The sequence below is a fragment of the Nothoprocta perdicaria genome, unplaced genomic scaffold (genome assembly GCF_003342845.1).
Source record: "Nothoprocta perdicaria isolate Ctin4 unplaced genomic scaffold, notPer1 scaffold_32, whole genome shotgun sequence".
Lineage (NCBI taxonomy): Eukaryota > Metazoa > Chordata > Aves > Tinamiformes > Tinamidae > Nothoprocta > Nothoprocta perdicaria.
In genome coordinates this window covers 25,917-53,037 of record NW_020455555.1, presented here as the reverse complement: position 1 = coordinate 53,037, position 27,121 = coordinate 25,917, and the positions used below count along the sequence as shown (strand labels likewise).

General features: G+C 43.1%; 1 protein-coding gene across 2 annotated transcripts; it reads right to left on the bottom strand.

The window, feature by feature from the left end:
• On the bottom strand, positions 1-27,121 carry CSGALNACT2 (chondroitin sulfate N-acetylgalactosaminyltransferase 2). 2 transcript variants are annotated; one of them, XM_026043061.1, is made up of 8 exons: positions 27,065-27,121; positions 12,117-13,360; positions 6,761-6,977; positions 6,134-6,235; positions 4,840-5,018; positions 3,409-3,503; positions 2,883-2,964; positions 1-1,741 (listed from the first exon to the last, which is right to left on the bottom strand). In XM_026043061.1, exons 2-8 carry the CDS (start codon positions 12,796-12,798, stop codon positions 1,449-1,451), a joined length of 1,650 nt encoding a protein of 549 aa, XP_025898846.1. In that variant the 5' UTR covers positions 12,799-13,360; positions 27,065-27,121; the 3' UTR covers positions 1-1,448. The 2 variants fall into 2 exon arrangements, with proteins under 2 accessions (XP_025898846.1, XP_025898847.1); XM_026043062.1 differs by lacking the exon at positions 27,065-27,121 and adding an exon at positions 25,362-25,381.

Below are 27,121 nucleotides of genomic sequence, written 5' to 3'. Positions count from 1 at the left end.
CAGATCTTAATTATCTGAGAGAAGGGTTTTCAACTAACTTCTAAATTCAGTGGAGACCATGCAAATGGTTCAATCCCTGAACTAGCATTCTCAGCACTCATTTTAAGAGCAAAGATACAAAAGAGGCATGCCATATGATCGCATATAAGACAACATGGAGAAAAATGCCCTGCCCGCATTTCAACAGTTTATATACCCTGAAATCTCCAAAAGAAAAGTAGGGAAATAGCAGTGCCATTGTACGAGGCACTCATGAGACCACACATGAAACTACAGAGAACTCTGTTCATGTCTGCTCAAATAAAATGAACTCAAACGGAAACAGTGAGGAACAAGGCTACTAGGATTATCAGTGGAAAGGAGAGTATCCCGCGAGGAAAGACTGTAATAGCTTTTTCCAACGTGTGGAATAGTCTCCACAGTCCATGACTGCCTTCTAAAACCATGCCAGGGAAGGCCAGACAAAGAGAAAGTAAGCAAAGGACGAGACCGGCTCAGTGGCAAATGCACCACTAACAAACCTAACAAGTGGGTGCTGAAATGCCAAGACAGTTTCTCAACTTTAAGGCTGAGAGGTACAGGCAGGACCTTTCACGATGGGGTAGTGAGGTCAAGCATCCTTAAGCAACTGAGTTTACTAGTACAACTCAACTTATAAGAGCCTAAGACACAGAGTCTTACTGTGGCAAAGAGAGACCCAGAAACAAAACTGAAAAGTTTCCAACCTGCCTGACCCATCTCCAAGATAAAGCGGCCTCTCTTTTACAATGTGAAACTATTTTAAATGCTTTAAAAATCCACTTTAAAAGATTTTCATTTCTCCCCCTTTCCCATATATTACTCCATATTCAGCAATGTGAATGTTTGTTAATATAAGAAATACAGCACCAAGCTTCTGCTGTGAAGGAAGCAACCTGAAGAGTTCGCATACTGCTCTGCATTTCACGGATAGTTTTTACAGGGAGATCCTTGGTTAAACTTGGCTCGTTCTACACATTTCTCTCGTTTCTACAGCAGAATGCAAGTATAGCATCCCTCTAAAGGTACAGTACAGTGAGGCATACAAGACCGAAAATACTCTGCAGACAATGCAAAAGATTATTTAATTCATAAAATAATGCAGATATAAGAATTGCAATGTACCCTGTGGAAAGAGTTGCGCATTTCACCGATGCGTTTATCCAGTCAATTCTGAAGACACTTTCCTTGAAGTACCTAAGCTTCCTGGATTCTTATTTCAGGTACTTGAACTGGTAAGATATGTAGGTAAGAACGTATCAGTCATAGAATTGCTTAGAAAACAAGAACAAGAACCAAAAAAATAACCCTAAACTCTTCTTCACTGAAAAAGAGAGGCACTGCATTTTTAAGCTGAATTAAGGCTGTAAAACAATGCTGGTTCATTGTGAATTTGAAGTCATCATCTTCACCCTGCGCCAGGGCTCCATCTAACCCGCGGCTTCGCTGTTAGTCCTATAAGCCTGTTTGCGGAGATGAGTCTCAATCTCCTCCCTGAAGACCAGCATGCCAAGGTGCGAGTGAGACGCTTCGTTCATGGCTTTGGACTGGATGCACATGCGGTACTGCTCCGGAGTCAGTTCGTCTGCACAGTGCTTCTCGTGCCAGAGGTGGAAGAGACCGGGCACTGGCGTCCTCACCACAATAAGGTCACCGTGCAAGTACTTCCTGTAAAGGTGGACGTCCTCACCGCCCCAGCCTTTCACTTCCAAGTCAAACCCCCCTATGAAACAACGTCAAAAAACGTTACCGAGGTGTAAAAAGTTAGATCTAAGGCAAGATGAGCAACAGTGTAGCACATGAACAAATTTTGTATGACAAACCAGAAATTCTGGAGCAGTTAACTGTTAGCCCCATGCTAAAGCATGACAAATTGAGGGAGAGAAGCTTCAAGCACTGCATCCTTTGTGGTAGAAACTGCCTCAGACACAGATCACGCGCTGCTGGCATCAGGGAGTCTCTTCAAACAGAGTCTCCAAATCACATTACATGTGACATAGCATGTGACAGCTGCAGAGAGTGGCAAGCAAGCCTCCCTGGGCATGCTTCTCCTGTTCTTAGCAATCATAATGGATTTTAGTATCTGGATAATGAAGCAGTCATGCACCATATGAAAAACTCTTCTCTTTGAATGCCAGCAATTACTCCATAGATTGCAACTCAAAACCTCGGATTAAGGGAAGAAATCCAATCCCACCACTGTTGGTTCTCTCTTGCCTTACCAAGGCTGTAGCAAGAGAAACAATCCAGACTGACAAAAAAACTCAAAACCTGAGAATTCTGTCGTTGTCATGTGCATGTTATGTACTAAATGAAAATGAGTGTTACTAGAAATTAAACAAGGTTGAATTAACAAGAGAGCAGCTAAGGCAAGGAATGCAACAGCATCTAGTTCTCAACTGAAGTAAGTCAAGATGTTGTGTTTTAACAGCACGCCACAAGAGGGTGCCAAAGTATATTCCTAAAGCCTTAGGCAACTATATCCAAGTATTACTACTCAAGCTGTTCAAAAAACATTAAAGAATTTTAACATTTTCATGGGAGGTCTTCTTGGGAGATATCCTTCAAAAAGTTGGTTAATTTAGTTCATATAATCAAAAAGTAGAAAGAAACTATTTTTAGAAGTTTCTGAATAAAATGTTGTTTATTTTCATGGATACTGTGTTTTTTAACAACTGTTGGTTAGACGGCATGTCAAGATCTAAAACACTTACCTCTTAGTCTAAACTTGACCATCAGCAAGTCTGACTGCTGAACTCAGCAAAATAGCATGAGACAAATGCAGGAGCTTATACAAGGCTATCTTGAAGCTATGTAAGAAGAGGGAACCTTGCTACAAAAAAACCTGCTCAGTTTCATCTTACCAACAGTCAGAAAGTCTGTGCGATACTGACAAGTCATCCCGAAGCCAAAATCCCGCCAGAAACCTGAATCCTTCTTGTGTACCTGCAATTTTAAAATGATAGTGTTGTGAAATGTAAGACACAATGAAAGAAATAGGAGTACATTGTAATTAGTTTTGTAGAAACAATTTCTTTTGACAGTCCTTCCACCTTTAGGCAACCAAGACCCAGAAAATATAGCACTTCCCCCTTTCTGCTGAGGACAAAATTACCATAAGTGTATGTGGGGTTTATTTATTTATGTTCATTGCAACCAAATTTCTCTCTCTAGTTGCATATTTCTCTAAAATACAGGTAGAGCTCTGTTTTATCTAGTATGTGATATTTGTACTGTGTGATAAACTTCTTTTCCAAGTATTTTGTCTGTAATGGAGAAAAATGCTTGGATATTTAATCACATTACTAAATGTTCTAAGATACCCCACATTTAATTTTGGTTTAATACAAGGCACAACTACCCTTCTTCAGAATGAATCTGGCTGCTTACCAGTTGCTGCTCCACAGCAGGTGGTGTATCTTGGTTGGCATATACAATAGCAGGATTATAGAGGCTAAATACCACCGGATAGAAAACCTTCTTTCCTAAAAGGAAAAGGAGATAAATAATTATTAAGACTATTCCCTTTCCAAAGGCAAGAGGAAACTGTAGGAGTCTCCTCTTTATGTGGCATGTTATTAATCATCTAGTGAAAACCAGTAAGTATGTACATCTCATCAGATAACACAGCAAAAAAATCCCTAAACAATCATAAGCAGTTAAGTTACAAAAATAACCAAGACCAAGGAACACACTGCATTGCATGCTTTTAAATAAATAAATAGCAGGCTATGTCCAGCATGCAAGAGTCCCACGAGGTCATTAAGTGTTGCAAGTATCTCGGCTGTGCTGTGCCACCAGTTCTAAACCTATTACCGGAATCTGACAGGTGTTTTTCAAGGGGCTCTTGCTGATGCCTTCAAATCTCGCTCGAAGCAGAGGTGGCACAACTACCAGCAGAAACTGCCGAGCAGTCTCTCCAACTCCCTTCCCTGTGCAAATTGACCAAGTATTTTGGAGAGTAAAACTCTCCAAAGTTTTTCAAAAACTTACACAAACCATTTCATGAATTTCAAACACAGGCAAAAGTAAAGAGCAAGAATTAGAATCCAAAGAGCTGACCAGTCTTTCTTGTCCATTCATTATGTGAAAAAAAAAATCTATTCATTCCAAATTGATATTTGAAGAGTAAGTTTTGTAGTTGCAACAAACCTGCATTAAGAGTAACCATTAAATCTATCTATCTATATATTTTTCCCTTTTGACAGAAGAAGCCTTAGCAGAGCGTTTCAAGGCAGCGCTCAAAACTCAAGAAAGCATTTTCTTCTTGTAGAAGCTTGTAAAACAAGTGAGCTTCATAAACTTGAGACAACCAGGTCAGAAAAAATCACAGCTTGGGATGCAAGTGTGGAACCGTAGCTCTGCCCCAGCCTCATGTTGGGTAGCTTTTACTGCAAACACTTTTATAAACAAAACACAGGTAAGTACTAAAAGACGTAAAACCAACTTGTTAAAGATTTTTGTATAAGAAGAATTACATTCCACTTCCATGAGACTTCCCATGTAATTCTGTTACACAAATCTCCTACAAATTAGCAAAAATTAAACCGTCGGACTTTTTCTTACTTGCCTAAGCTGACAATGTGAAAACTTATCTATTGCACAAAAATACAATGAATTCTTATCTCAAAACAAAAACTAGAGAATCAATTATTTTTCAGTCTTTAAAGTATTTTCTTTTGAGCGTGGTTCTTTTTCCTTTAGCTAGCTGAATGCTATTGAACAGGTTCTACCATTCCAACGAGTCTGGATGCTCAACTACGGACACTTTAAAAGCCCAACAAGCTAAGACTCGGTTAGAGCAACTTAACAGGAACATACCGGGCTCCGCATTCAAGCGGCAACTGTTGAGGAACTCGGCTGTGAAATAAACATCAACGTCACAGAAGAACATCAGGACCTCGCCCTTCTCCCAGGCTCTGGCACCCATGTCGAGTCCCCGGCCACGGTTAAACTCCTCATTCAAAGAGACAAGTGTGTAATTGTGGAAATTAGTTTCCCTGAAAGAAAAACAGAGTCAAATTCAAAATAAATCCATGCATGGGGTGGAAGGACTTTTATACTCTTCCAACATTTTACAGGAATTTCGTTTGGACATTTAAAAAATAATCCAGTTCTATATCAGGATGAGATCAGCGTTCAGCAGCTAAATGGTGGCTTCACAGCAGTAAGACAGAATTCACTGCTACCTAAAGGTTTCTACCCATGACAGACTAATTCACCGTGACATTTTAATCCAGCAATGCAATAGTCTCTGCCAAACACAGTTCATCAGAAAAGACTCGGTCCTGCACTGTATGACGCGGACACGCAGGCCACAGGCTCATTCTGGCTAACAAACTTAACAGGCTCCCAGCTCAGGAAGGAGAACGAGAGCTCAGGCAGAGAACTAGCTCCTTAGAGACTGATGGACACAGCTACTCAATCTGAAAGCGAGACAGATTTCTCACCTAACTGGGCAAAGCTGCCCCGTTCCTCTGAAGCAACATTTGCAAGTTTTATATACAAACTGCTGTAATTCTATTTTCTGTAAGCCACAGCTGACAAAATACCCTTTATTTGAAGCTATTCTATAGAAAAAGGTAAGTATAATGGACATTCTGGAACCATTACATGGTACAGAGAGCCTAGAGGACAAACCTAACTTCTTGGCCAGACAGATTGAGAAGCAAAGCAGCCCTGAACACAGCAGCCAGTCATTTCTCTTCCTCGTCATTGAAATAAATTCTCCAGTGCAAAGAGCTGTCACAACATGCATCCCAGTTCAGGTACAATTAAACACTGCACCATTAATTCTGAACAGTCTGTTAATGTAAATGAATATTCATAGCAAAACTTCTGTATTTTTTGGTGCTGTCAGTCTCAAAGCTGCTGCTGTTAGGCTTTCTTGGCCTTTTTAGATGTGCATGCTTCAGGTACAGAAAACTCAAAACCTCACCTAAAAGTTTATTGCAGACTTTTGCAATTTAACCTGTGAAACACTAAAAGTAAAAATATTCATTGCAAGTTGTATCTGCCTATACATTTTTTTTCATTTATTGTTCTTTCGTTTTTAAAAATGACTAACTACCATTCAATCTTGTTTGTACTGCTGATATTGGATATACTTACTTACCTAGCTACAGACTCTAGGATGCTTTTCACTTCTGACAGTCCGTCTTGTCCAAAATACACCACAGTGAGGTGAATACGCTTATCTTGATGAATACACACATCCCTATAAGCACAAAGACGAGCTGCTGTTATTACTTGCAACACAACAGAAACCTCAGGCACTTTAAAAAAAACATCGACAGATACAAATATTTCAGTGAGACTTTAACTAGCTTTTAAAGAAAGCAAAGAAAAATGTTTTCCTGCCTCTCTCCCCCTATTTCCCACTTGAATTGGATTGTACCAATATTATATGCCTCACTCCAATGCCTTATTTTAGAAAAAGAAGCACAAAAGGGGGCATAAGTACAAAAAAGGGCATGCTCAAGAACATCAGTTTCCAGGTTCACAATAGTCCTGGCATTCATTCCAGGAGGGGGTTTGGTATAGTTTGAGATGCAGTTAAATCCATGTGGAAAGAATGCTTTCCCCATATAAACAGTTTGGTTACAAACACTCCAAGGCAATTGCACACAAGGCTGGAGTCATTAGTTCTACCATAAATCTACCAGGACACAAATTCATTTGAAAAATGGAAAAATCACTAAGAGTCAGTAACACAGCTCACTCTACAGTCTAACGCACCTACCTAAAGTTTTGCATAAATTGTGCAAATGCCTCAGTTCTTCCAGCAAGAGGAACAATAATATTAATGATTGATCTAGAAATATCGACTGTTTCACTCTTCACTTTCATGAGTGGTCCAAAAGGTCGGAACAACGTGACATGTCTGTACTCCATGCCATCCATCTTCTTATAAAACAGCTCGTACTGTGTCCCCTTATCTCTTTCCGTACGATAGTAACCTGAAGAATAAGTCACATAAGCAACTTATGAATTCAGAGATCCCAGCAATTTTATTTCAGAAACACCAATTTTCTTGATAAGCATAAACAAATAAAAACATCTTTTTTTTTCCCCCCTAAAGTAAGAAAAAAAAAAATCCTACAAACTACTATGAATTACAGTAACTTTTACTTTCTTAGAGTTGATCTGAAAAATAAGCTCAAGCCTATAATTCCCCCTGGCTTCTCAGGGTTCAGCGACAGGTTTTATGACATTGTACATCAGCTTCTCAGGTTCTCGAGCACGTCGTGATTCAGGCAGAACATGATTCCCAGGGAAAGAGAGGGGCACCTTACACTGCCTTTTCTCAACCCCTTCAATAAGGAGCCACCCTTCCCCGGGCTACTCCACACCATTAGCAGGGATTGTCTGGCCAGCAACAGACACAGCGCAAGCTCTGCTTGGCAAAGCCCATGAAGCCAGAAATACGATACCTAAAGAAAATCTGTGCGATAAATACTGCAATACTTTAAAACTATTGTTTCAGTTGCTGACCACAAGCTACACTGTTTTCTATCCCATAAACATGGGCAGTGATGTTTTACTCCAGACACAGTGTTCAAAGTTTTCTATGACACTTCTTATTTGATAAAACAATTAGTTTGCTATAGATCCACTGTCCACTTAGGTCCACTTATCCACTTAGAGATACTTTAATATAAAAGGCTTGTTGGGTAACAGAACCTACCCGTTTCAGGACAAATATTTAAAATTTGCTGACTGCTTTTATTTAAGACACATCCAGGAATTAAGCCAAACCAAATAGCCTCTCCAGTGGTAAACCACAAAGGAAAAGACCGAGACTCAATCGTGCACTTGGCAGGATGGCTAATCCCACGTCTGTCTTACCTCATGCTAGCCTGAGGGTAAACAGTGATGACAGGAAAGATACTCCAACCCAACTGCCCTTTGCTCACCCCATCTCCCTACGGCAGAGAAAGGGGAGTATAGATAGCTAAAGAACATGAGCTAGATAAATCAAACAATTCTCAGCTGAGCAGGCCCCGCAGGCCTTGGTAGCAGCTAAGGAATGGCTACACATCCCCAAATGAGCAATCACCCGTGTGCTTCCAGTCACTTGACAGGCTGCAGCCTGGGCTGTCCGTCCTGCACACAACCTGCCCAACCTCCCTCTCTTCCAGCTTCCACCTCGAGAGCAGGTGGCAGGAAATGCTACAGAGCTGCTCTGGTGACACAGAGGTCTCCCTTCCGTGTGTGGTACCGATACCACCCTTTTTCAGTCTACTGCAAATTAGACAAGGGTCTGAGAACATGTGCAGGGAGCAGCCCTCATGTTAAGAATGGCTTGTTCTTAATTTACTTAATTAACTCATTTCTAGCTCAAGAACTAGAAAACAAATGGTCCTACAGCTCTTCTACTTTTCCTCTGAAAAAAAGCATCTCCTCACCCTAGAGCTTCCCCTGTCAGTTCTCCCCCACACTCCTTTCCTCCCATTGCTTTCTCACTCCACACCAGAAGCAGGGCACACGTACAGTCTTGCCCCTGCTGTCCCCCTTGGCATCCCAGACTCACCCTCTACCTTCCTCCTCCATTCAGTTGCTTAACACCCTTTCCCCCGCTCTACCTCGCTCCTGCAACACCCTTCCGCGTCAGCTTCCTTCCCCAACCACCCCCAAGCCACAGCCACTCTCCCCTCCTTCTGCCCCGGTCTCTATCTGCCTCTCTAACAGCAACTTCCCTCTCCCACTTCACTATTTTGCAGCATCTCTAACGCACCTTCTCGTGCACGTGCACGAACTGAACCCACAGGAAATGGGATTACTACTAGAGAGGACCCCTGGGACACAGGGTGCAGCAGAACAACCAGCTGCCACGCCTGAAAGCCACTGGGGACCAAATAAGCCTTTCACCCACATGCTCTCTAGGTGTGTAAAAAGTTTTGCAATGCACTCTTATTTAAGATACATCCATCCGCATTTACACCTTTTAAACACACAACTATGTAAGATAAGCACCATATTTAGTACTGATGACAAGCATGAGTATTTGAGATTGGCAGGCTAATGACAAGCATTGAGAAGGGTGTCTCTGTGCAACAGTGAAGGCTCAAAGTCTGACTGCTACAAGCAGAAAAAAAAATACAAATCCCTGCCAGTCCTTTTCCACTCCCACACTTTGTGTAGAGTAGTCCCGTGTGTAGCTGAAAACAGTTTCTCGGTTAGAGAAGCTGATGCACCACAGTAAGTGTCTTCATACCGTGATCTCAAGTGATGAACAGCAAGTACTTCACACCCCTACTCCTGGATATATTAACATTTAATACTTTTCTCTAGTATTCAATAGCTGTTTAAAGATGAAATATTTCCAAAACTTTGCTTACTCTCTAAGCGGTATCTGCCACAAGTGCTAATACCTTATGCCTACTCAAAGGATAAGGTACAAGACCTCAGTCTACATCATGCCAGAGAAAAGAATTCTTCAAAATAAAAAAATACTGCCGCATCTTTTGCTGTATGTAACTTGATAGAACCCTCAATACCTTTAACATACAAGTCCAAGTTGTGCAGAGCCTTGTGAACATTCACTTGCTGCAATGTATGACACCAAACCATCTCCCCATTATATTTTTTATGTAGCAAGTGTTTGCTCCTCAACCTTCTTTCTCTGTTATGAGCTACCCCACAGAGGTAATTTACAGGCTTGAATTTTGATCTATGTGGTAGAATGTACATTATTGAATTACCCTTATTCCTCCCACATATAGAGTGCTTTTTTTGAAATGATTGAAATAAAGTAAAATAAGTTTTGATGCTTTTACTGATCAAGACGGCGATATTCTTTTCACTGATCTCCAAAGATGATGCAAATACAGCAGAAGAATAATTTAGGACATGTTCAGTAATGATGAAGAAATACCCTTAGAGGGAATGGTCTATAAAAAAGGAGGAAAGATTCAAAGCTTCAACAGCTACCAAATTCTCTAAGGATTTACTAGTGTATCTGAAAGCACATTCCACAGGAGATTACAGAGTTCGTGGTTTAGTCTAATATTTAACAAATCTAGGAAAGAGCTGAAATAATTCCCAGAACCAAATTTCTATGTGAAAAAAAAATAGACTGCTGAAGCGGGAAGTTAGGACACTTTCCTAAAATAAACACGCCTGGTTTCTAGTCTGGCTTGTGGCAGTGGCACAACTTAATGGGCAGTGGTACAGCTTTGTGAATAAATTTCTGCAGGCAGATTTGCAGTCGTTTTGAGAAAGCAGTCCTGCAAGTCAAAACACCAGGACATCTATTTTAGGCATAAATGATGGTTATGTATTATTTTATGCAATATCATGCGAGTTTTTTTCTTCCCTAACATACAAATCCAACTCTCTAGTAGTTTCTCAACCTCTTGTATTAAACTACTTCAAGATCTCCTCTTAATCTTGGAAGTCCTAAACCACTTGGTGCAATACAACCAGCAACTGAAGAGGATACAGAACTTCAACAAATTATTTGCTTTAGTTCCAGACAATTTAAACAACTTGTCTCCAAATAAACAACATTAATGTGTCAACAACACAGTAGTGCTCTTAAGATGCTTGCAGGAACAGCTGTGACTTCAGTAAGGGCTCCGAGTCGGCTATGAAACGTGAACCTATCTGTTTGTGGTAGCTGGAGGGAACAGCATTCTCCAAATGGAACGGAAGCAAGGGCAGAACTGCTCAGAAAAGTGCAGTTCTGAGGCCCGAATCAGCTTGGGCAGTCATTAAAGGCAGGACATGAGGAAAAAAAAAACCAAAAAACCCCAGTATTTCAGTAGTAATAGACAAAATCCACCAAAAATGCAAGCAGTATCTAAAAGGGTTGAAGAAAAGCTGTTGCATGTAACAGAAAAACATTAATAGGACACCGCAGGAATGATTTTGTTCAGCCAAAATAACACCGTTTTGGACAAAAACTTTACTAAAGTCTAACACCACACTGCTTGTGTTATATTGACACAGTTCAATGGATTCTACATCCTGCTCCACCTTCCTGAATAATGCCATGTACTTTGCAGCAAACGTCCAACAAAGCAGCAGCTCAGCGAAACAGGCTGCTGTTCAAAAGACTTTTAAGACTACAGACCAACTGCCTCATCCCTGACTGAAAGGGCTGGTTATTCCAAGGCCAGTGGTACCTCCCTGCAGCAGGTCTTTGCTTAACAGAACAGACAGCAGTGCTGTGAGATCCAGGTTCTCTTTTACAGCAATGCTCCTGCATTCACAACATGCTGCCATAAAGAAAGCTGGAGTATGAGTTGCATAATACCGTAAAGGTACAGGGCAGTATTTGCCAATACTCATCTGCAGCATTACACTGCACCTTGAGAGCCATCTCTACAGGAATTACAGCTCCTGCATCCTGTGGGTGGGCCAGCACAAGCGCTGGAAGGCAGCCTGGGTGCTTGTTTCTACGGACGTGCTCCGTAATTAAACTTATAAGCATGGAAAAATTAGTTGCACATAGTTCATACTGGGCCTAATTAAGGTTTCATAGCTTAAGTGTCTTCAGGAGTGGTATATCAGTCTCCCCACTCAAAGGTCCATCGAGGACACCAAATTCTTGAGTTGACATGGTCAAAACACAATAATCTACCAACACTCCCTCTTCATCACAAGTCTGCCGACTCCATGAGAACAAAAGGCCTGAATACCAAAAGTGGCACAGACATCTGAAGAAAAATACTCCGCAGCTTCACAACTGAAAAGCTTAATTATGCAGGAACAAGAGCAAGAGAATCAATTTCTCTCTCTCTCTCTCTCTCTCTCTCTCTACACTAGATTTATTAAAAGCCTTTCAGTTATTTAGTACCATAAGGAAAAGCATAAACCTTCAGATAAAAAATCACCCAGGAAACGTTTCAATATTTTAAACTGTACGCTTACTGCGGTGAAACTTCCTTCCTGATCCCCCCTCAAAAAACATCATTGTGAAGCTACAATGTTAAGCTACAGATTCTTAAACAGAATTAAAGATTCTTATCATGCAATTTCCATTTAAGATCTCATTCCAGTACACAAAAATACTAGAACTAAAAGCATGATTAAATATTCACAGGGACATTCAGTAAACTGCTTGGAAAGCATCTAATAAATATTTACCATACCTTCTACAAAATCATTTTCATTATACAGCTGCCTCTCTTCTACTCCATCATCTTCATCTTGCCCATCTTCTTCATCTGGATTATTGATAACCTCCAACCCAGCCTCGATAACTTCCACCAGTTCATCTCGTTTATCCTTTCTAACGGGCTTTTCCTCCGGGTGCCGAGTGAGCCCCATCTCGAGCTGGAACACCTTCATGGACGTGAAGCTTTCAAAGGGAATGACACCGTATTCGCTAGGCAGCTTAGCCCCCACGCTCACCTCAGCCTTGTCAATCTGAGAATGGAGAAACTCGAGGAGATCGTTGGATGCTTGTTCTTTGGTGCCCTGGTAGTTCATACCGTTGATCTTGGGGCTCTTTTTCTCCTGCAGGGCTTTCAACTTATCACTCATTTCCTGCAGCTCCTGCTTGAGCTGGGCAATCTGACGTTTCAGACTGGTAGCTCGGGTCTGATAATGCTCCTCCTGCTCCTGGAGAAGGGCTTGGTAGTACTCTTTACCCAGGCCCTCGCCCACGACGCCCGGTAGAGATCCATTGCCCTCCGTTTGTGGAGCACATTCCAGCAAGTACATGAGCAAGATTAAACTGAATAGTAAGGCCAGACCCAATAACAGCCAACGAGTTCTGGCTTGAATTACTAAACCTCTCCTGGGCATCCTTATAATATTTCCACTTCCCATCCAAAAAGAGGGCTTCTCTGCTCACACCTTTGTGGGAACATGCCCCCAGAATCCAAATCTCAGAAAGTGAACAAGTGTAGTAGCTGCTGTAAGTTCTGATATAGCAGCATATGAGCAGTTTTCAACCTTTTCAACCTTCATGTGCCACTCCAGAGACATATGTCTGAGGTTCCTATGTCATCCATAACCATCAATTGTGAGCGTGGCTGATGCAAAATGCTTTGTTCACGATGTCCCACCCCAAAGAAATAAAAACATAATAGGGGAAGAAGGGAGACGAGAGCAAGGAACCATATTTCCACTTCTTAAAAGGAATAGTTATGGGATTTTTATTTAGCCCACTGGAAGTCCAGTAAGGCAAGTCTGCCAAAGCTGTTTGGTAGGTTTGGAATGCACAGCATTTAGTTCTCCCCAAAACATAAAAATCAAGGAGTCTACAGTTTAGTAATAATAGCTTTCATTGACTAGTCTGACATTTTCCTCTGACACTTGGGTATTTTATTCCATTTTCCCCTCCTTTCTTTGGAATCTGTGGTTTAAGTCAGCAGAATGAAGACGGAACCTAAAATTAAAAGAAAGGTGCATATTAGAACTACAAGGCAGCTGGTAATTTGGAAAACACACAAAGAAAGTTACAACATAAGGACACGAAAGAGCATTAGGGAAAGGTAGAGGAAGAGAAGGAAAGATAAAACATTATTTCTTTCCACTGCATTTCTCAACAGTGACTTCATCCGACACACTGTCTGGAAAACACCAATATGAACGAAAGACCTATTGAATTTTTTTCACAGAGACAGTTTAAGCTGTAAGGGTTCTTCTAGTCTCAGCGTATATTTGAACTGTGCACTCCCTCCCCACAGAAAAATATCCGTAAAACAAGAAACACACACGTGCCCTTCTTATTGATGTGGATTTAGGAAAAAAAAAAGTCAAGGATCCTTTTGAAGAAGCAGAGGAAGATTCCATTTCCATTTGCTTTTATTTTAGGTAAATATCTTCCAGGGAATAAAAGTTTTATTCATGAGGAAATGGTTAAGACTTGAACAAAGGTCACAAAAACAGCCTTTTAGAACAGGTCAAAATTAAGCAGAATTTCAAATTCAAATGCAAGTTTTTGACTGAGAAAAAAACATCTCCCAGACTAACATTTCTCCCTCTGCTTTACACAGGGCAGAGTGAAGTTGATGGGCAGAGTGAAGTTGATGGTTTGAAGGCCGGTCACCCTCTTATAGCACTGACCAAACAGGCCAGGGGAAGCTCAGCAAAAAGACAACAGTGGCACAAAAAGGGGGTACCAAAACAAATACTGACTACGTCCCTGCAACTTTCCTCCTTTCCCATTCTGCCTCCAGCTTCGGCGAGTACCAGGACATTCAGTATCCCCATTTGCAAATAAGCTCCAATAATAGAGCCTCAAAAATTATTTATTGCTATCCCCAGCACCAGCGTATAGAATTGCTGATCTTCATCTTGCACGCGTATCAGGTTACTGCTGCTTTTGTGAGCTGCACAGCCAGGAGAGGTCCAACCTAAGCCTCAGGACTGCATGAAGCAGTTACTAGTATTTCTGCTGTAAGAAGCCCTTCCACAGGCCAGTTTAAGAGCAAGTCAGGTTCTTTATGCAGAAATTCGCACTACAGTGACTTAAAGGCAGTAAGTAGCTGAAACTGAAACTTTCTGAATTAACTCATGAAAACTTTCTCACAAAATAAGTAACCATCATCTAAACGGAGTTCTGGCAAACAACCTTTTAAGGCCAAATAAGACAAAAGTTAATCACTCTTCTCAGAAGTACATTATACAAAGATAAGTTAAATGTCTATGAGGTGATCGGCACCAGATGTATCCTCAGACTACTGACCAGAATCCAGACATGGTGCATCAAGGCAGACGGGAGAAAAAACAGTCTATAGGATAAGACACAGAAATGATGTAATATCAACCCAAGCTTTTACTGAAGTTGCCTGTATGATGGTTTTGCTCATTTTGGCTTGAATACTTGTTACTTTAGGAAGCAAGCGGTAAAGCCACAATTAAAAACAAAGAACCTCATGTTTCTTTAAATCTAGATACAAAAGAAAGAAAAAAAAAAAAGGTGGGGGGGAAGGAAAAAAGAAAAGCCTAGACAGTATGAAAGTCATCCCACACAGAAGCTGAGACATCACAGGTGAGTCAAGGCGTATTGCGAGAACAAAGATTGAACTGTCTCACTCACAAAAAAATAAAAACCAGCATGCCCACGCAGACTAGCCATTTGTGAGTCTCAAGACTAGCAAACCAAAGAACAAGACCATGAACAATTGCAGACTTTTGAGCCTTAGCTACTGGCATCTCACCTACCTGTAAGAGACCTGTATTATGGAGCACTACCTTAAAGGGCGCTTCGGAAAAGAAACCTATTGCTGAAGCAATAGAAACTACACACTAGGTAGGTTGTAGAAAACTCATTTTGTTCTTTTCCTTCCAGTCTCTAATTATCCTTCATTAGTTGAAATTCTTTGCTAGGGACTGGGTGACAACCTTAGCAACAATGCAGCTTTTTGCAAAGACAGGTCTTGCCTTACCCACCTTTCACAGTTTTAGAGTAACATCATGAGAACAGGCAGCTTTCCCCTGCCGATTCCCTGTGGCCTTTAAAGGCAAGGAATGTTCGTGCAACCAGATACGTTAAGCAACATTAACATTGTAAATTGTACATGAAGAGCTAAAGGTGCAAATTTGCTTGGTAGAACACTGGGGCTCAAGCTGCTCCTGCTCACAACCTTCATGAGTACTGTCCTAGAAGACAGTTCCAAGGATGTCATCCGTACCAGTAACAGGATTGAGCACCTTCTCCCCATCACCTCATCTCCATTCTCATCCTGTTAGAAAAGATGGTTTAATGAGGTCTCTATTTCACTATCCTCTCTTTACAGAGGAGCACTAGTTACACACATTCACAACTTTTTGATATGAATTAAATTAAATTTTGATATGAATTAAATTGGGTTAGGTCTGGCACAGCACCACTCTGGGAATATCAATAACTCCATCCAAGAGGCTGAAGATGATCAAGGGAAGGAGCTATGAAACATAATTCAAAAGTGCACAGCATCTCAAAAGCATATTATGAAAACCAATGTAATGCATGCTGAAGTCTTTACAATGAGGTTACCTGGAAAAATAAGTAGTAATCGTGCAGGCCTCACATCAGCATTTCATTGTTTAAAGATTAAATCACAATTCTTAAAATGGCACAGGCTGATATTTCACTTCTAGTTTCTTTGAAATAAGGGCATTTGCAAGAATCCCTATTATCTCCAAAGAGTGAGACAACTGACAGCCATACAACGCTCAGAGATTTGCAAGTTTTCCAGAAGCAACTGGTTGTTATTCTTTCTGCCTTTCCAGGGCCTTATGTATATTCAACTATGGAAATGTTTCTGTTCCTTACAAAAGGGCTCATTGAATCTCTAAGCACAAGGGAACAGACCAGCATGCTAATTGAAAATGCTTTATAATTTGTTTTTATTATATTAGCATTCTGTTTTGGTTCCTTGGTGCAAAGGATCAGCACTTCTTTCTACAGAGGGGAAACACTGAGATTTACAGCAGTGGCCGAGTTCTCTACGCTCTTGCTTCATGCCAGGCTCGCCGCACAGGCCTGGTGTCACCACGTTCTGGTTCAGACAGGTCCCTTTCACGTGGCCACCCTAGATGGTCACACTTCAGCTGCTTTGAAATTCCAGCTGATTTTCGTAGTCTTTTTATGTTTGTCATTTCACCCCGATGTCACAGACACTCACTGTCTTGAGTCCCTCCATGCACATACTTCTCTCCTTGAGAGATTAAATACTGAAAACATCAGGGCAACTCCTTTAATATCCCCTCCTACCCTGCATTCACTGACACACTCTTCTTCCATCCAGTTCACCCTGGGCTGCAGCTCCCCACAACATGAACAGGGGCACATGGACCCCAGACACAAGGACAGAAGCTGAAAACCTCCACCAAATAAAAAGATTGTCACAGATAGAGAATGAACACAACCTCTAAACATTTTAGATCTTTGCAAATTAATAGCAAGAGAAACATTCAGAAGTAGTGTTGATAGACATCTCTGTCGATGCTTGTCTAAGTCAATCAGTTCTACCTCAGATGGAAACAAGTATTTCATACTCTAGAAGCAGCTCAAACAGAACACTTTCTACAGAAACTTATTTTTTCCAGAGCACTGTGGATTCAAACCAGAAGTCCCAGAGTGAGAAGAAACTCCCTTCCTCAGGAGACCTGTGGGCAGATCCAGCTCCAGGTGAGGCCTAACCCAAGCCCCAAACCTGTGCTCTGCCCTCCACGGAGATGCAGGAGCTCCACGCGTGCCCAGGGCTGCTGTGCATCAGTCCCGCTGCAGACTAAACAGCGGCCACCAGCTCGTCCTCCACAGCACCGCTGCCGGCCTGGGCCCGAGCTAGGGCCTTGGGTCCGCGCTGAGCTCCTACTCACCCACGCCGCCTCCTCGGCTCCTTCCACGTTGTTTTCAACCTCCACTCATAAACACTGAGCTCCCCACAGAGGGGAAGTTGCCACACGCCAACCCCTCACAAAGATGATACTTCATTTTCAGTAAAGATCAGGGAAAACAAACAAGAAAGCCCACACAAATACAATAACTACTATATACAATATGGGAAGCTTGTAAATAAGTATCAAGTGCCTGAACTTATCTGTAACAGGCGACTTGAGACATTTATTTAGCTCCTATGTGTGTGGGGGAGACAGGTGGGGAGGAAGGAGGGGAGGACTGGAGAGGAAAATCAGATGTTCGGCACAAGAACTGTATTAAAAAGTACAGTTCAGATACAGGAATTGGTACAAGAGTATTACCTCAATGGTTTGTAACAGCTGTCACAGGATTTGTTGTTCAAAAAAAGGCAGGCTTAACAAAAACATTCTCATATGAAGGGCCTCTGCAATTGCTTATTTTACAAAAGCAGCATCATTGTCTTGCCAACAAAAGCACCTTAAAAATTAAGGCAACTAAGACAATTCTTCACTTTCACGTTAGCAACTCCAGTACACTGTGCAAATACGTGGGATTGTAGCTGCAAATAGCTCCTTCTCAGTGCTAGACCCCGTAACTTCATTGATACAGATTTCGGCATTTTCCCCGTGTTGGGAAAACTCTGAGCCTGTCTATTAGTCTTTCAGCTTTTCATTTAAAAAGGAAACAAAGTGGCTAAAGTAGCAGTGAAAGCTCTACTTTTACAGAACCACACCACCACAGAAATTGTGCATCTACTGCCCCAACATTCCCTGGAAAATCATCATACCCATCCCATCATCCTCAAATGAAGCAACTATCAAACACACTGAAACAGCTTAAATTTAATACTTACAGAGTCTACTGAGAACTGGCAAGGAAAAAAAATGGAATTGCTTAAGAGGTACCATCCTCCTCAGCTTCCAGAAGCAAGCCAATTATCACAAGGGGGAATTTGTTATTCCTACACAGAACGGCATCCCCTCCAGCTGAAAAGAGGCAAGTGAGAGCAAAGCTGTGCACATCACTTACTTTCCACCTAACCCCTCGCAAGCAACGAGCGCAGCGGCAGGACCTACGTCCCTTTCCATGGAAGCTTCCTGCGTGGGAGCTGCCGAACGTGAAGCACGAAGAGCTGCTGCTGCTCCCTAGCCAGGCGGGTGACTGCGCTCCTGGGTCTTGACAGGGCACGGAAATGGGCGGCCAGTCGGCTGCTCTGCTGCTTCTGTGAAAACTGACAGCTGCCTGGCAAGAACGGAGACCGGTAAAAAATAGGCTTTGATAAGACCAGTTGAAGGGTTTTGCTGGTTTTGTTTTTAATAATTACTGAGGAGGTAACCTGAAACATGGACTAGCTTCAGTTTCTATGGCATATACCAGTTGTTCTATTTCACATACACTTTCCTATAGCTACGTTATTGCACTCAATGGCTTTTTACACTGCTCTAGCCTCCATTCTCACTTGAAATTTGGCATCAAAATAGCCTCCAAACCTGAAAAAGCAAGTCCTTTTCCCACTATTGTAAGGGACATAATGGAAGAGCAGTATCATATGGCTACCAGGTTAAAGTTTAACCTTCCAGCAGCAACGAAAGTTCAAGTTACTACCTGGAGAGAAGCACTTTCTCTTGGCATTCTTAACACCCCTCCCAAACAGTAAGTTATCTTTAATGCAATCATTGAATGTGACAGGCGAAAACCTTGAGCAGCTCTGACCACGGGTGCAGATGACGTTATTAGCAAGGGGCTCTCCACGCGGCACTGCGGGAGTTCGTGGGCAGCCAGGAGCAGCCGTCATCTCTGTGCAGGAAAATATGGTCTGTTTTCAAAGGGCAAGGGCAAAATAAAACAATTTCACTTAACAGGCATCACCTGACAGTGAACAAGGAAAGCTAAAACGCTCTTTAGATCTGCAAAGTGATGCATCGAAAAAGGTCCTAGCCAAATATTTCCCCCATAAGGTGGGGCGTAAAGCCTGGGACAGGACAGGAGCCCTCCAGCCAGCGTAGCATAACCTGGGATCTGACTGCAGTGTGCAGTATTTTCACAGCATTTGTGTCAGCTGCACTTTCACTCACACCATTTCCTACCAAGGCAACAAAACAAGCAAGCCCCACGCAAACAAGAAACCCGCATGCCCATGAAATGGACTCAGTGAGTGGTGAGAACTGCAGCAGGCAAAAACAGAGCTACATCTCCCATGTCCGTCTCTGCTGATACTCGTGCTGCTGTTTTCTCACAGCTTTCCCAATTATAATTTAGTTGAAGGTTAGAGACCTAGCTCTACAGAACTAGCAGAGCTAGACCCTATAATTATTGTAGCCTGACCACAGCAAAAATACATATCCCAACATATCCCCCAAACTGCTGCACGAGGCCAGAGGAAGCTCCCCTCTGTGGGAGGTGGGGAAAGGGGCCACTCACCCACCAGCTGCCTTGCACGCTGCCCCTGTGCAGAGCAGGGGCCTCCCTTGGAAGCGCACCAAGATGTCCAGGCTGCTGCTCACAGAGGCTTTGCTCCCCTTAAACACAACAGAAACAGCCACGCAGATCAAAAGCGGCCGTCCTTGGCCAGGGTGGGAGTTCTAACATTTTCACAGCTAACTGCCCAACATGAAAAGAGAAAAAATACACACATATTTTGCAGACAATCTGGTGGAGCAGTTGAATTTTCTTTCAATTATTAGCCTATGGCAGAAAACATGGTTTTTATGGAGGTACAACTCCAGATTATTATGCATCTGTAGCAGTTAAAGCAACAGAAAAAGATATTCTCAAACACTGCTGGGAGGAAAGAAAAAGAAAAGGCTTTGAGGCATCTAGCAATATTAGGCTTTAACTCAATTGCCTTGATACACTTATGCTTTTAATTCCATTAAAAAAATGCAGTTTCATTAGACAACTATGCACTAAGTGTTACCACAGCAATGTTCTCCTTAAGGTTACTGCCAAGTTGTGTGTGTGGTACCCTGGACCATGTAACAGTTGCATAGAAATCTTTTTATTGCAAGTCTGAAGAGCAATAAAACAGCTGAAGTCATCCCCTGGAAGCCATTTCTGCACATTCTGTCCAACTGGTAGCTTGGCTCAAGAACCACAAAATATCTAAAGCTAGCTAAAAACAATTCAATATAAAAATTCCAAGAAAAAAAATGCCTGAAATATTTTAGAGAAGGCTTTTTGTTTGTTTCATAAATGGTGCTAGTTCCAGTTCACATGTGCTACGCAATAGCGGGTCACTCTGCTATTCCTCAGGCCATAGGATGGCAGGGGGAACATAACCCACAAGTATTTTATTTATTTATTTATACTAACAATTGCAGAAATAACTGAAGTCATGCTATCAGGATAGCACATCAGCAACAAGCCTGTGCCACCAGGACCGGCAGCTTGCTGCCAAGTGACCGAGAAACAGCCGCTCCGTTTCAGACATGCTGCGAGGGGCACTTATTTCATGTCTGTCTTTTCAGTTTGCTATTATGACTGAGCAGAAAGTTACTTTTAAAGGGTCAGTAACACTAGATTTCATTTGAAGCAAAGAAACTATCAGTTTGACAAAACTATCTTGATGTTGCTTTTTTCCCAAAGCAGGAGACCATTAAAAATGTTACTAGACACCACTCACATCCTCCTCCTCCTCCACATCTTTTTGTTTAGTTCTTCGGTCCTTGAAGTTAATCTTTGAGACACAGGGACCATCTTCTCACAAGGGAAACACAGTGAATTATGTCTGAAATGTAAAGAAAACTTACCCAAAGAAACTAGGCTCCCGAGCAGAGTCCAGCGCACTGTTTTACATGCTGAAGCTCAGCCCTTGCTCCCAAAGGGAACGGGGAGGGGAAGCTGCAGCCCTTGCAGGCAGGGGGAGGAAGACACCCCAGCCACGTCAGCCTCTGCCAACTACAATAGACTGATGATTTCCCTGCCAGTTTGTAAAAATCAGAGCGTTTTCTTCAGAGGACTTCTATCCATACCTAAAGGTCCCAGCTCAAAGGAAGGGTGGACCAAAGCAGCATCACTCAGAAGTCTTCATTTCCAGTCTAACAGAGCACCAGCATCAGCAAGTGCTAGAAGACACATGCTGCCCACCGGACTCAAGCTGCATTAACAGGGTGACAAGTGTCTCATCATTTTTGACACTGCTGCTCGAGGAAACCTTTAAGGGACAGCAGAAGTGCTTCCAAATGCCAGCTGAAAGCTATCATCCAAAACACCCTTTCAGAAGGGTTTTTACAGAAATCTATGGCTTGGCCCTCCACAAAATTTATAGTCCCTAAACTATTCCTGAGATTAGCACTTGGAGCTTTTAGTGTGTTCTTCAAAATACGAGCTAGAAACAATTCCTGCCATGCTTTAATGTGGCAGTGTTTTATACAACCTTCAGGTGCTTCCTCAACACTCCCTTGCAGCAGCAGGAAAACGCATCCCAGAAGACTCAAACAAGGATCACTCCTACTGTTCCTTTCTCCAGAGAAGACAGATGGATGCAGACTCCAGACAAGCACGCTCCACGAGAAGCAAACCTACCTTTGGCAGCAAAAAGAAACTCTCACAGAGCTCACACTTTGCCCTCTTGTTACAATTAACTGTCACACATGACAGTTACACATATGTAATACTGGAGAGGGCTAAAATTGAGCTCCCAACACCTATGGACAACGAGAGTATCTGCGGTACATCTTCACAACAGCACCTCAGTCACCAATTTTAAACTTGCGTGGCTTCTGCAACCAGATACCTGCAAACCAGCAGCTGCCCTTCGCTGTCCTCCTCCTGTGGTCGGCATCTGGAAAACCATTAGCGCCGCCTTTCCTAGCGGGAGCAGCTGGGGCTCGGCACCCTCATGTGCTACTACCAAAACTTGGTTACTTGGGCATGTTACTACCAAACTGGCACAGCTTCGTACAGGAACTTTTGGAAAGCTCAGGTATTCTACAGATTTGATCTTTATTGAAAACACGGACATACTGTCCTGGCAAAAAGCACAACTAATATTGAGGACACATTTAAGCTCCTTTTTCGGTTATGATCATTCATCTCCAAAGTCAAAAGCAAGAGGCAGGTGTGCATGTAAAGGAAAAACTAAGGCTGTTTATTAGCTTTACATGGAAATGTGCAGTTATTGTATTTCTAAGTTCACCTTTTAGTCCAAGCTCTTTTCTGCTGTGTTATTTTGTCTTTGAACACCAGAAAACCCACTCTGAGCAACACTCATACTGCAGAAAGGACTGTGACAGCCACTAGATATGTGGCATGGTTCTACATCCACGGTATTCGTTAGCCTTGGAAGAATTCCATTGCCATTCTACAACTGGAATATCAATTCTATAAAAATAAATAAAAAGTAAAAAACGAGAACAAATGCAAGCTTCTATTACTCAGGAGAACACGTTCCTAATCCCATGTGGTGCTCCTGCAGCCCCTCTCCTGCGATCTATGTCCTACCAAAGGATACTCCACTACTTCTCTCATGCACGCTGCATTTTCTGCTGTTACCTCTTGCCGACTCAAGCTTTCCAGCACCCTCACTCTGTTGCAATAACAAAATAATTGCTAGTTTAGGTTATTTCCTGTCATGAGTTAAGAAACTACTGGGAATATTCATTTTAGGCACCAGAAGGGCATTCATGCTGGCCCTTGGCTGCTGATTCAGACTTTGGGATAGTTTTCCAAAGTGAAACTCCTACCAGAAACCACTGCACCATAGAGAAAATTGTTCCACTTCCACAGGCTAGGGAAGTGCTTAATTAGGAGGAAGAAGAAGGGAGAAGACAAACACACAGGTACCCCCTTTCTATCGCCCACCCACTGTGCAGCCGTAATATCCCCCAAAACAGGGGGGCCATCTCAGGAGCCTGAAAACAGGGAGGTAAACAGCAAAAGAGCAGAGAGGACAGAAGGGGCCAAGACGAAAACTCCCTCAGATTTGCCAGGTGGATTAGAAGAAGCAATTAGAACAAAAGTGGCACTTGTAGCATGGGTAGAATTTAGGCCGGAAACAGGTTTATCACTACAGCTATTTTTAATTACAGTGGGAGATGATAGAGAACATCAGGAAATGGTTAGATAAAAATAATAGATGTGTTTCCTCACATGATAGCCACTAGCCTATCTAAAGGCTTATTTGGATACTTTGAGCTTAGTTTTTAAACACTGATGCTTCATTTATCTTCTTTCCAACTCTCATGTCTCAATTCCAGCACATTTATTGATAGAACTGGCAAGCAGTTATGGACTAAAACAAAAGGTTTAGAGCACATGGGATTAGCCTTTAAAAGCAGTTCAGGAAGAACAGGCACATTCTTCCCTCCCTACTCTACTTGGAAGCAGCTGCCCAGTAAGCATCTCTTACCAATCTTCTAATACACAAAACTGAAGCACTGAAAAATAGAGCCAACGCAATAAGAGTACGGCTTCCCACATCTATTTTAATATTCCTATTTTTTATTTCAGCAAAATCTACAAGGATTTGGAAAACGAGTTCATTTTTCCTTCCCTCTGAAACTCTGATCTTCACCACAGTCCAGCTCACCCTAGGCCCACAGTGGCAGGGACTTCATGCTCCTTTCACCAGCTACCGAGTTACTCTTGAATCATTTCTCAGCCAGCAGTGGCCATCAGCATTTCCTATCTAGATCGGACAAACACTTGCAAATACAAAGCCATCTATCTACATTTTTAGGTGTATGCAGCTGTACCATAAAGATTTTTAAATAGGCTTAACAGAAAGCAGCAGCTAGATGCAGCTAAAAAGGGACATGCTCCATACCCTGTTCCACTCCTTTCGCATCAAAGGGCACTGGTGACAAAGGGTAACAACTTGCTGCACTGTTTGTAGCCATCAGCAATGTTTTCTTTCAAAAAAATATTGCTTTCACACTTCTCTAATAATCAATAGTATAATAGATGGCTGGGCTTTTTTTATCATCATTCAAAATGCAACTGCTCTGACAGATGGTAAGAAGTGTCCTATTGCCGAGTTCTTCTGCAGTTAAAAGATGTGGCTCCATCTGAGAAGTAACATTATATTCCCATGTCCCTCACAAGCATTACATTTCTCTGGGAACATCTTGTAATTTACAACCTCATTTTTTCCTTTGCAGCAGATCAGCTTGCGAGATCATAATTACTACTTGCATAGATAAGGCACAAAACTTTTTTTATGAAAACCATTACGCTCCTGAAACATTTTCTATCCACAGTTGCCCTTTGGGAATTCTTTTCACTCTTTTTTTTTTTTCTCCTTTTAAAAGTATTTTAAAAATACATTTTAAAAACGTGTCTTGTGCTGAAAATCCTTGTCTTTTTGTATTTCTTGTATTTTATTTCTACAGCACCAAGGCTGTGGTGGGGTCTTCACATACTTTTATTGGGGATTCACATACTTTAAGAGGATAATGCAACAGAAGAGTGAAATGAGCATATTACCAGATCCAGTGCCACCAAAATCCTCATCCAAAGTCTATATGTCCTTCCACCCTCATGATCCTGCTTCAGTCTTATTTAAGAAGGAAAATACTGCAAGTCAGGAGGATTGCTTTGTAATGACAGGAATTGTTTCAGAGTTGAGAAAAACATTGTGCAATATGTTTTCTTTGAGTGAAAAACTTGCCCTCATGTTTTCCATGCCCACTCCTGAACTTCATTTTTTCTTTTTTAATTCGGGTCATTTTGGAGATGCAAAGGGGCCCACAAAACAGTTCCAACAGTCACAGAGGCAGCACGCTGTGGCACCGGGTAGGAATTGTGATGCCAGATACGTCTGTGGGTTTCTTGGCAAGAGACCCCAACTACTTATCAGATAAATATACCCACAGATGATGTTTTAGGCTCACTTTGGAGGACCGATAGCCTGAGGCTGGAGCTTGAAAGCAAAGAATTTGAATTCAAGAATAACTTAGTGCAACTTCTACCACGATGCAGCAGTCTTAGTGACTGGCTTGGGGTTTCCTATTCTTTTATTGGTTTTGGATTTTTTTACTCTAAGGAAAAGGCTGAAGCAAAGTCAGGGGATCCAGAAGAATAGGAAGGAATTACTCACGGTCACTGGGTCTTAGCTGCACTGAGGTCTGCATCCATTTCACTCAGGACACGCAAGCCAGATCATTTCTGTTTGTGCCGTACCATGCCTTGGTCTCGCTGTGCTCTCGCTCGCTCAGCGTGCGGGCGCCACGGGACTGCGGCAGTGCGGCGGGACCCGCGGGGCTCCAGGTACCAGGACAAGGACCCCGCGGGTGTCACTGCGGCCGTGGCGAACGCCCCGGCAGCCAAGCGCATCGACCTGCCCCGACAAGTACCGGGAACATTTCCGAATTTGTGCCTTTGGGAGTGCTGGGGACTCGCTGTCTGCTACTAAATAAAGGGAAGCCAGGAGTTTCCTCCCAACACAAGAAGTTGAAGCAGCATAGAGCATTTCAACCAAGGAAGAAACTACCTTACTCATGAGCTTCGACATCTACCACATCTAAGATAAAAACAAGCAAACAAACAAACCCCAACACTTTTACTATCCTTCTCTTCCGCTCTTCTTTAGAATTCCCCAACACAGCAGAGCACTCTGCTCTTATCAACCATCTATAGCCTTAGAAGAAAGGGATCAGAGTCTCATTTCCTCCTGATAGAGGAGGTTGGAATTAAAAATAATTTTAAACCCCACAGATTAAAACAAATATTAAGCAAATCTGGAAAATATTTCACTGAAAATATACAGCATTAAGTCTAAGGGGGGTTTTATATTGAGCTTTAACAACTTTAACTTGCAATTTCGAGTTGGAATCTCCATTTCTGCGTTAACAAACCTTCAATACGCAAGTGAGTGTCTGCATTAATGGAGTATGAGACAGCAGCGAGAAGTGATTGATTTTCACTTTACGTTGTTCGGCGGTGGCGGAGGCTTCCCTCTTCCACCATTCACCACAGCACAGAACCAAGTCACTCAGCAAGGCACAGAATCCAGCCAAAAATCCAAACGGTATTCCACTGAAGACGAGTGGACGCTCCCCTGTTCCCACCCTGTCCCCTCCATTCGGGGTGGGGAGGGCAGCAAGGGCAGGAGCGGGAGTTTCGCGCAGCTCCCGAGCACGGAGCCGCCGCGCGGTGTCACCGCGGCCCCGCTCCGCTCCCGCAGCGCGGCGGGGAACGGGCAGCGCGGCCCCCCGCGCGGACACGCGGCCTCGCCGCCCACAGCGACAGCCTCTATCTCCAGCACGTTAAGGGCCAGCAGGGGAAGCCCAACTGCGAGAAGGAAGAGACTGAAACTTCACTGCTGGGATAACGCGCACATAAAACCAATTCACACTTGAGGCCCCCGACATCTGAAGGGGCCCACAACACAAAGCTCCCTCCAACCCGCTCCTCTCCGAGCGGCAAGCACCATGTGTGCAGCAGGCAGAGCACAACAAACCCAGGCTTTAAAACCGCTTCTTTTCGCCCGGGACTGAGGTTTAACACGGGGTTTATCCCCCTCCAAGGGCAACGCAGCGAGCCTGGCCGCGGCGCGAGCAGAGCCCGAAGGCGGCTCCGAAGCGACCGGGCGCGCAGCCCGAGTTTCGGGACGTGCCGGCCGGCAGCAGCGCCCTCCCTTCCCCTCCGCCGCGGGGTGCCGCGGCGCCGGCAGGGGAGCCCCGGCGCGGCTCGAGGGGCGGTCGGCCCGGCGGGAGGAGCGCGGGGGCTCCCGCCGCGCGCGGGGAAGCTCGTGGCGGGGCAGGCAGCGGGGAGAGCCCGGCGCGCCCGGCCCCTACTCACCCGTCGGGCCGGCAGCGGAGGCGCCGCCGCCGCGGAGCAGCGGCCCCACTTCCTGTG

Excerpts from the sequence above, each read along its gene's own strand:
- CSGALNACT2 (XM_026043061.1), bottom strand. The coding sequence starts at position 12,798 with ATGGGAAGTGGAAATATTATAAGGATGCCCAGGAGAGGTTTAGTAATT. Across the intron at positions 3,504-4,839 it reads CCGCTTGAATGCGGAGCCCG|GAAAGAAGGTTTTCTATCCG; the intron begins GTATGTTCCTGT and ends TTTTCCTTTTAG. Across the intron at positions 2,965-3,408 it reads CTGCTGTGGAGCAGCAACTG|GTACACAAGAAGGATTCAGG; the intron begins GTAAGCAGCCAG and ends TTAAAATTGCAG.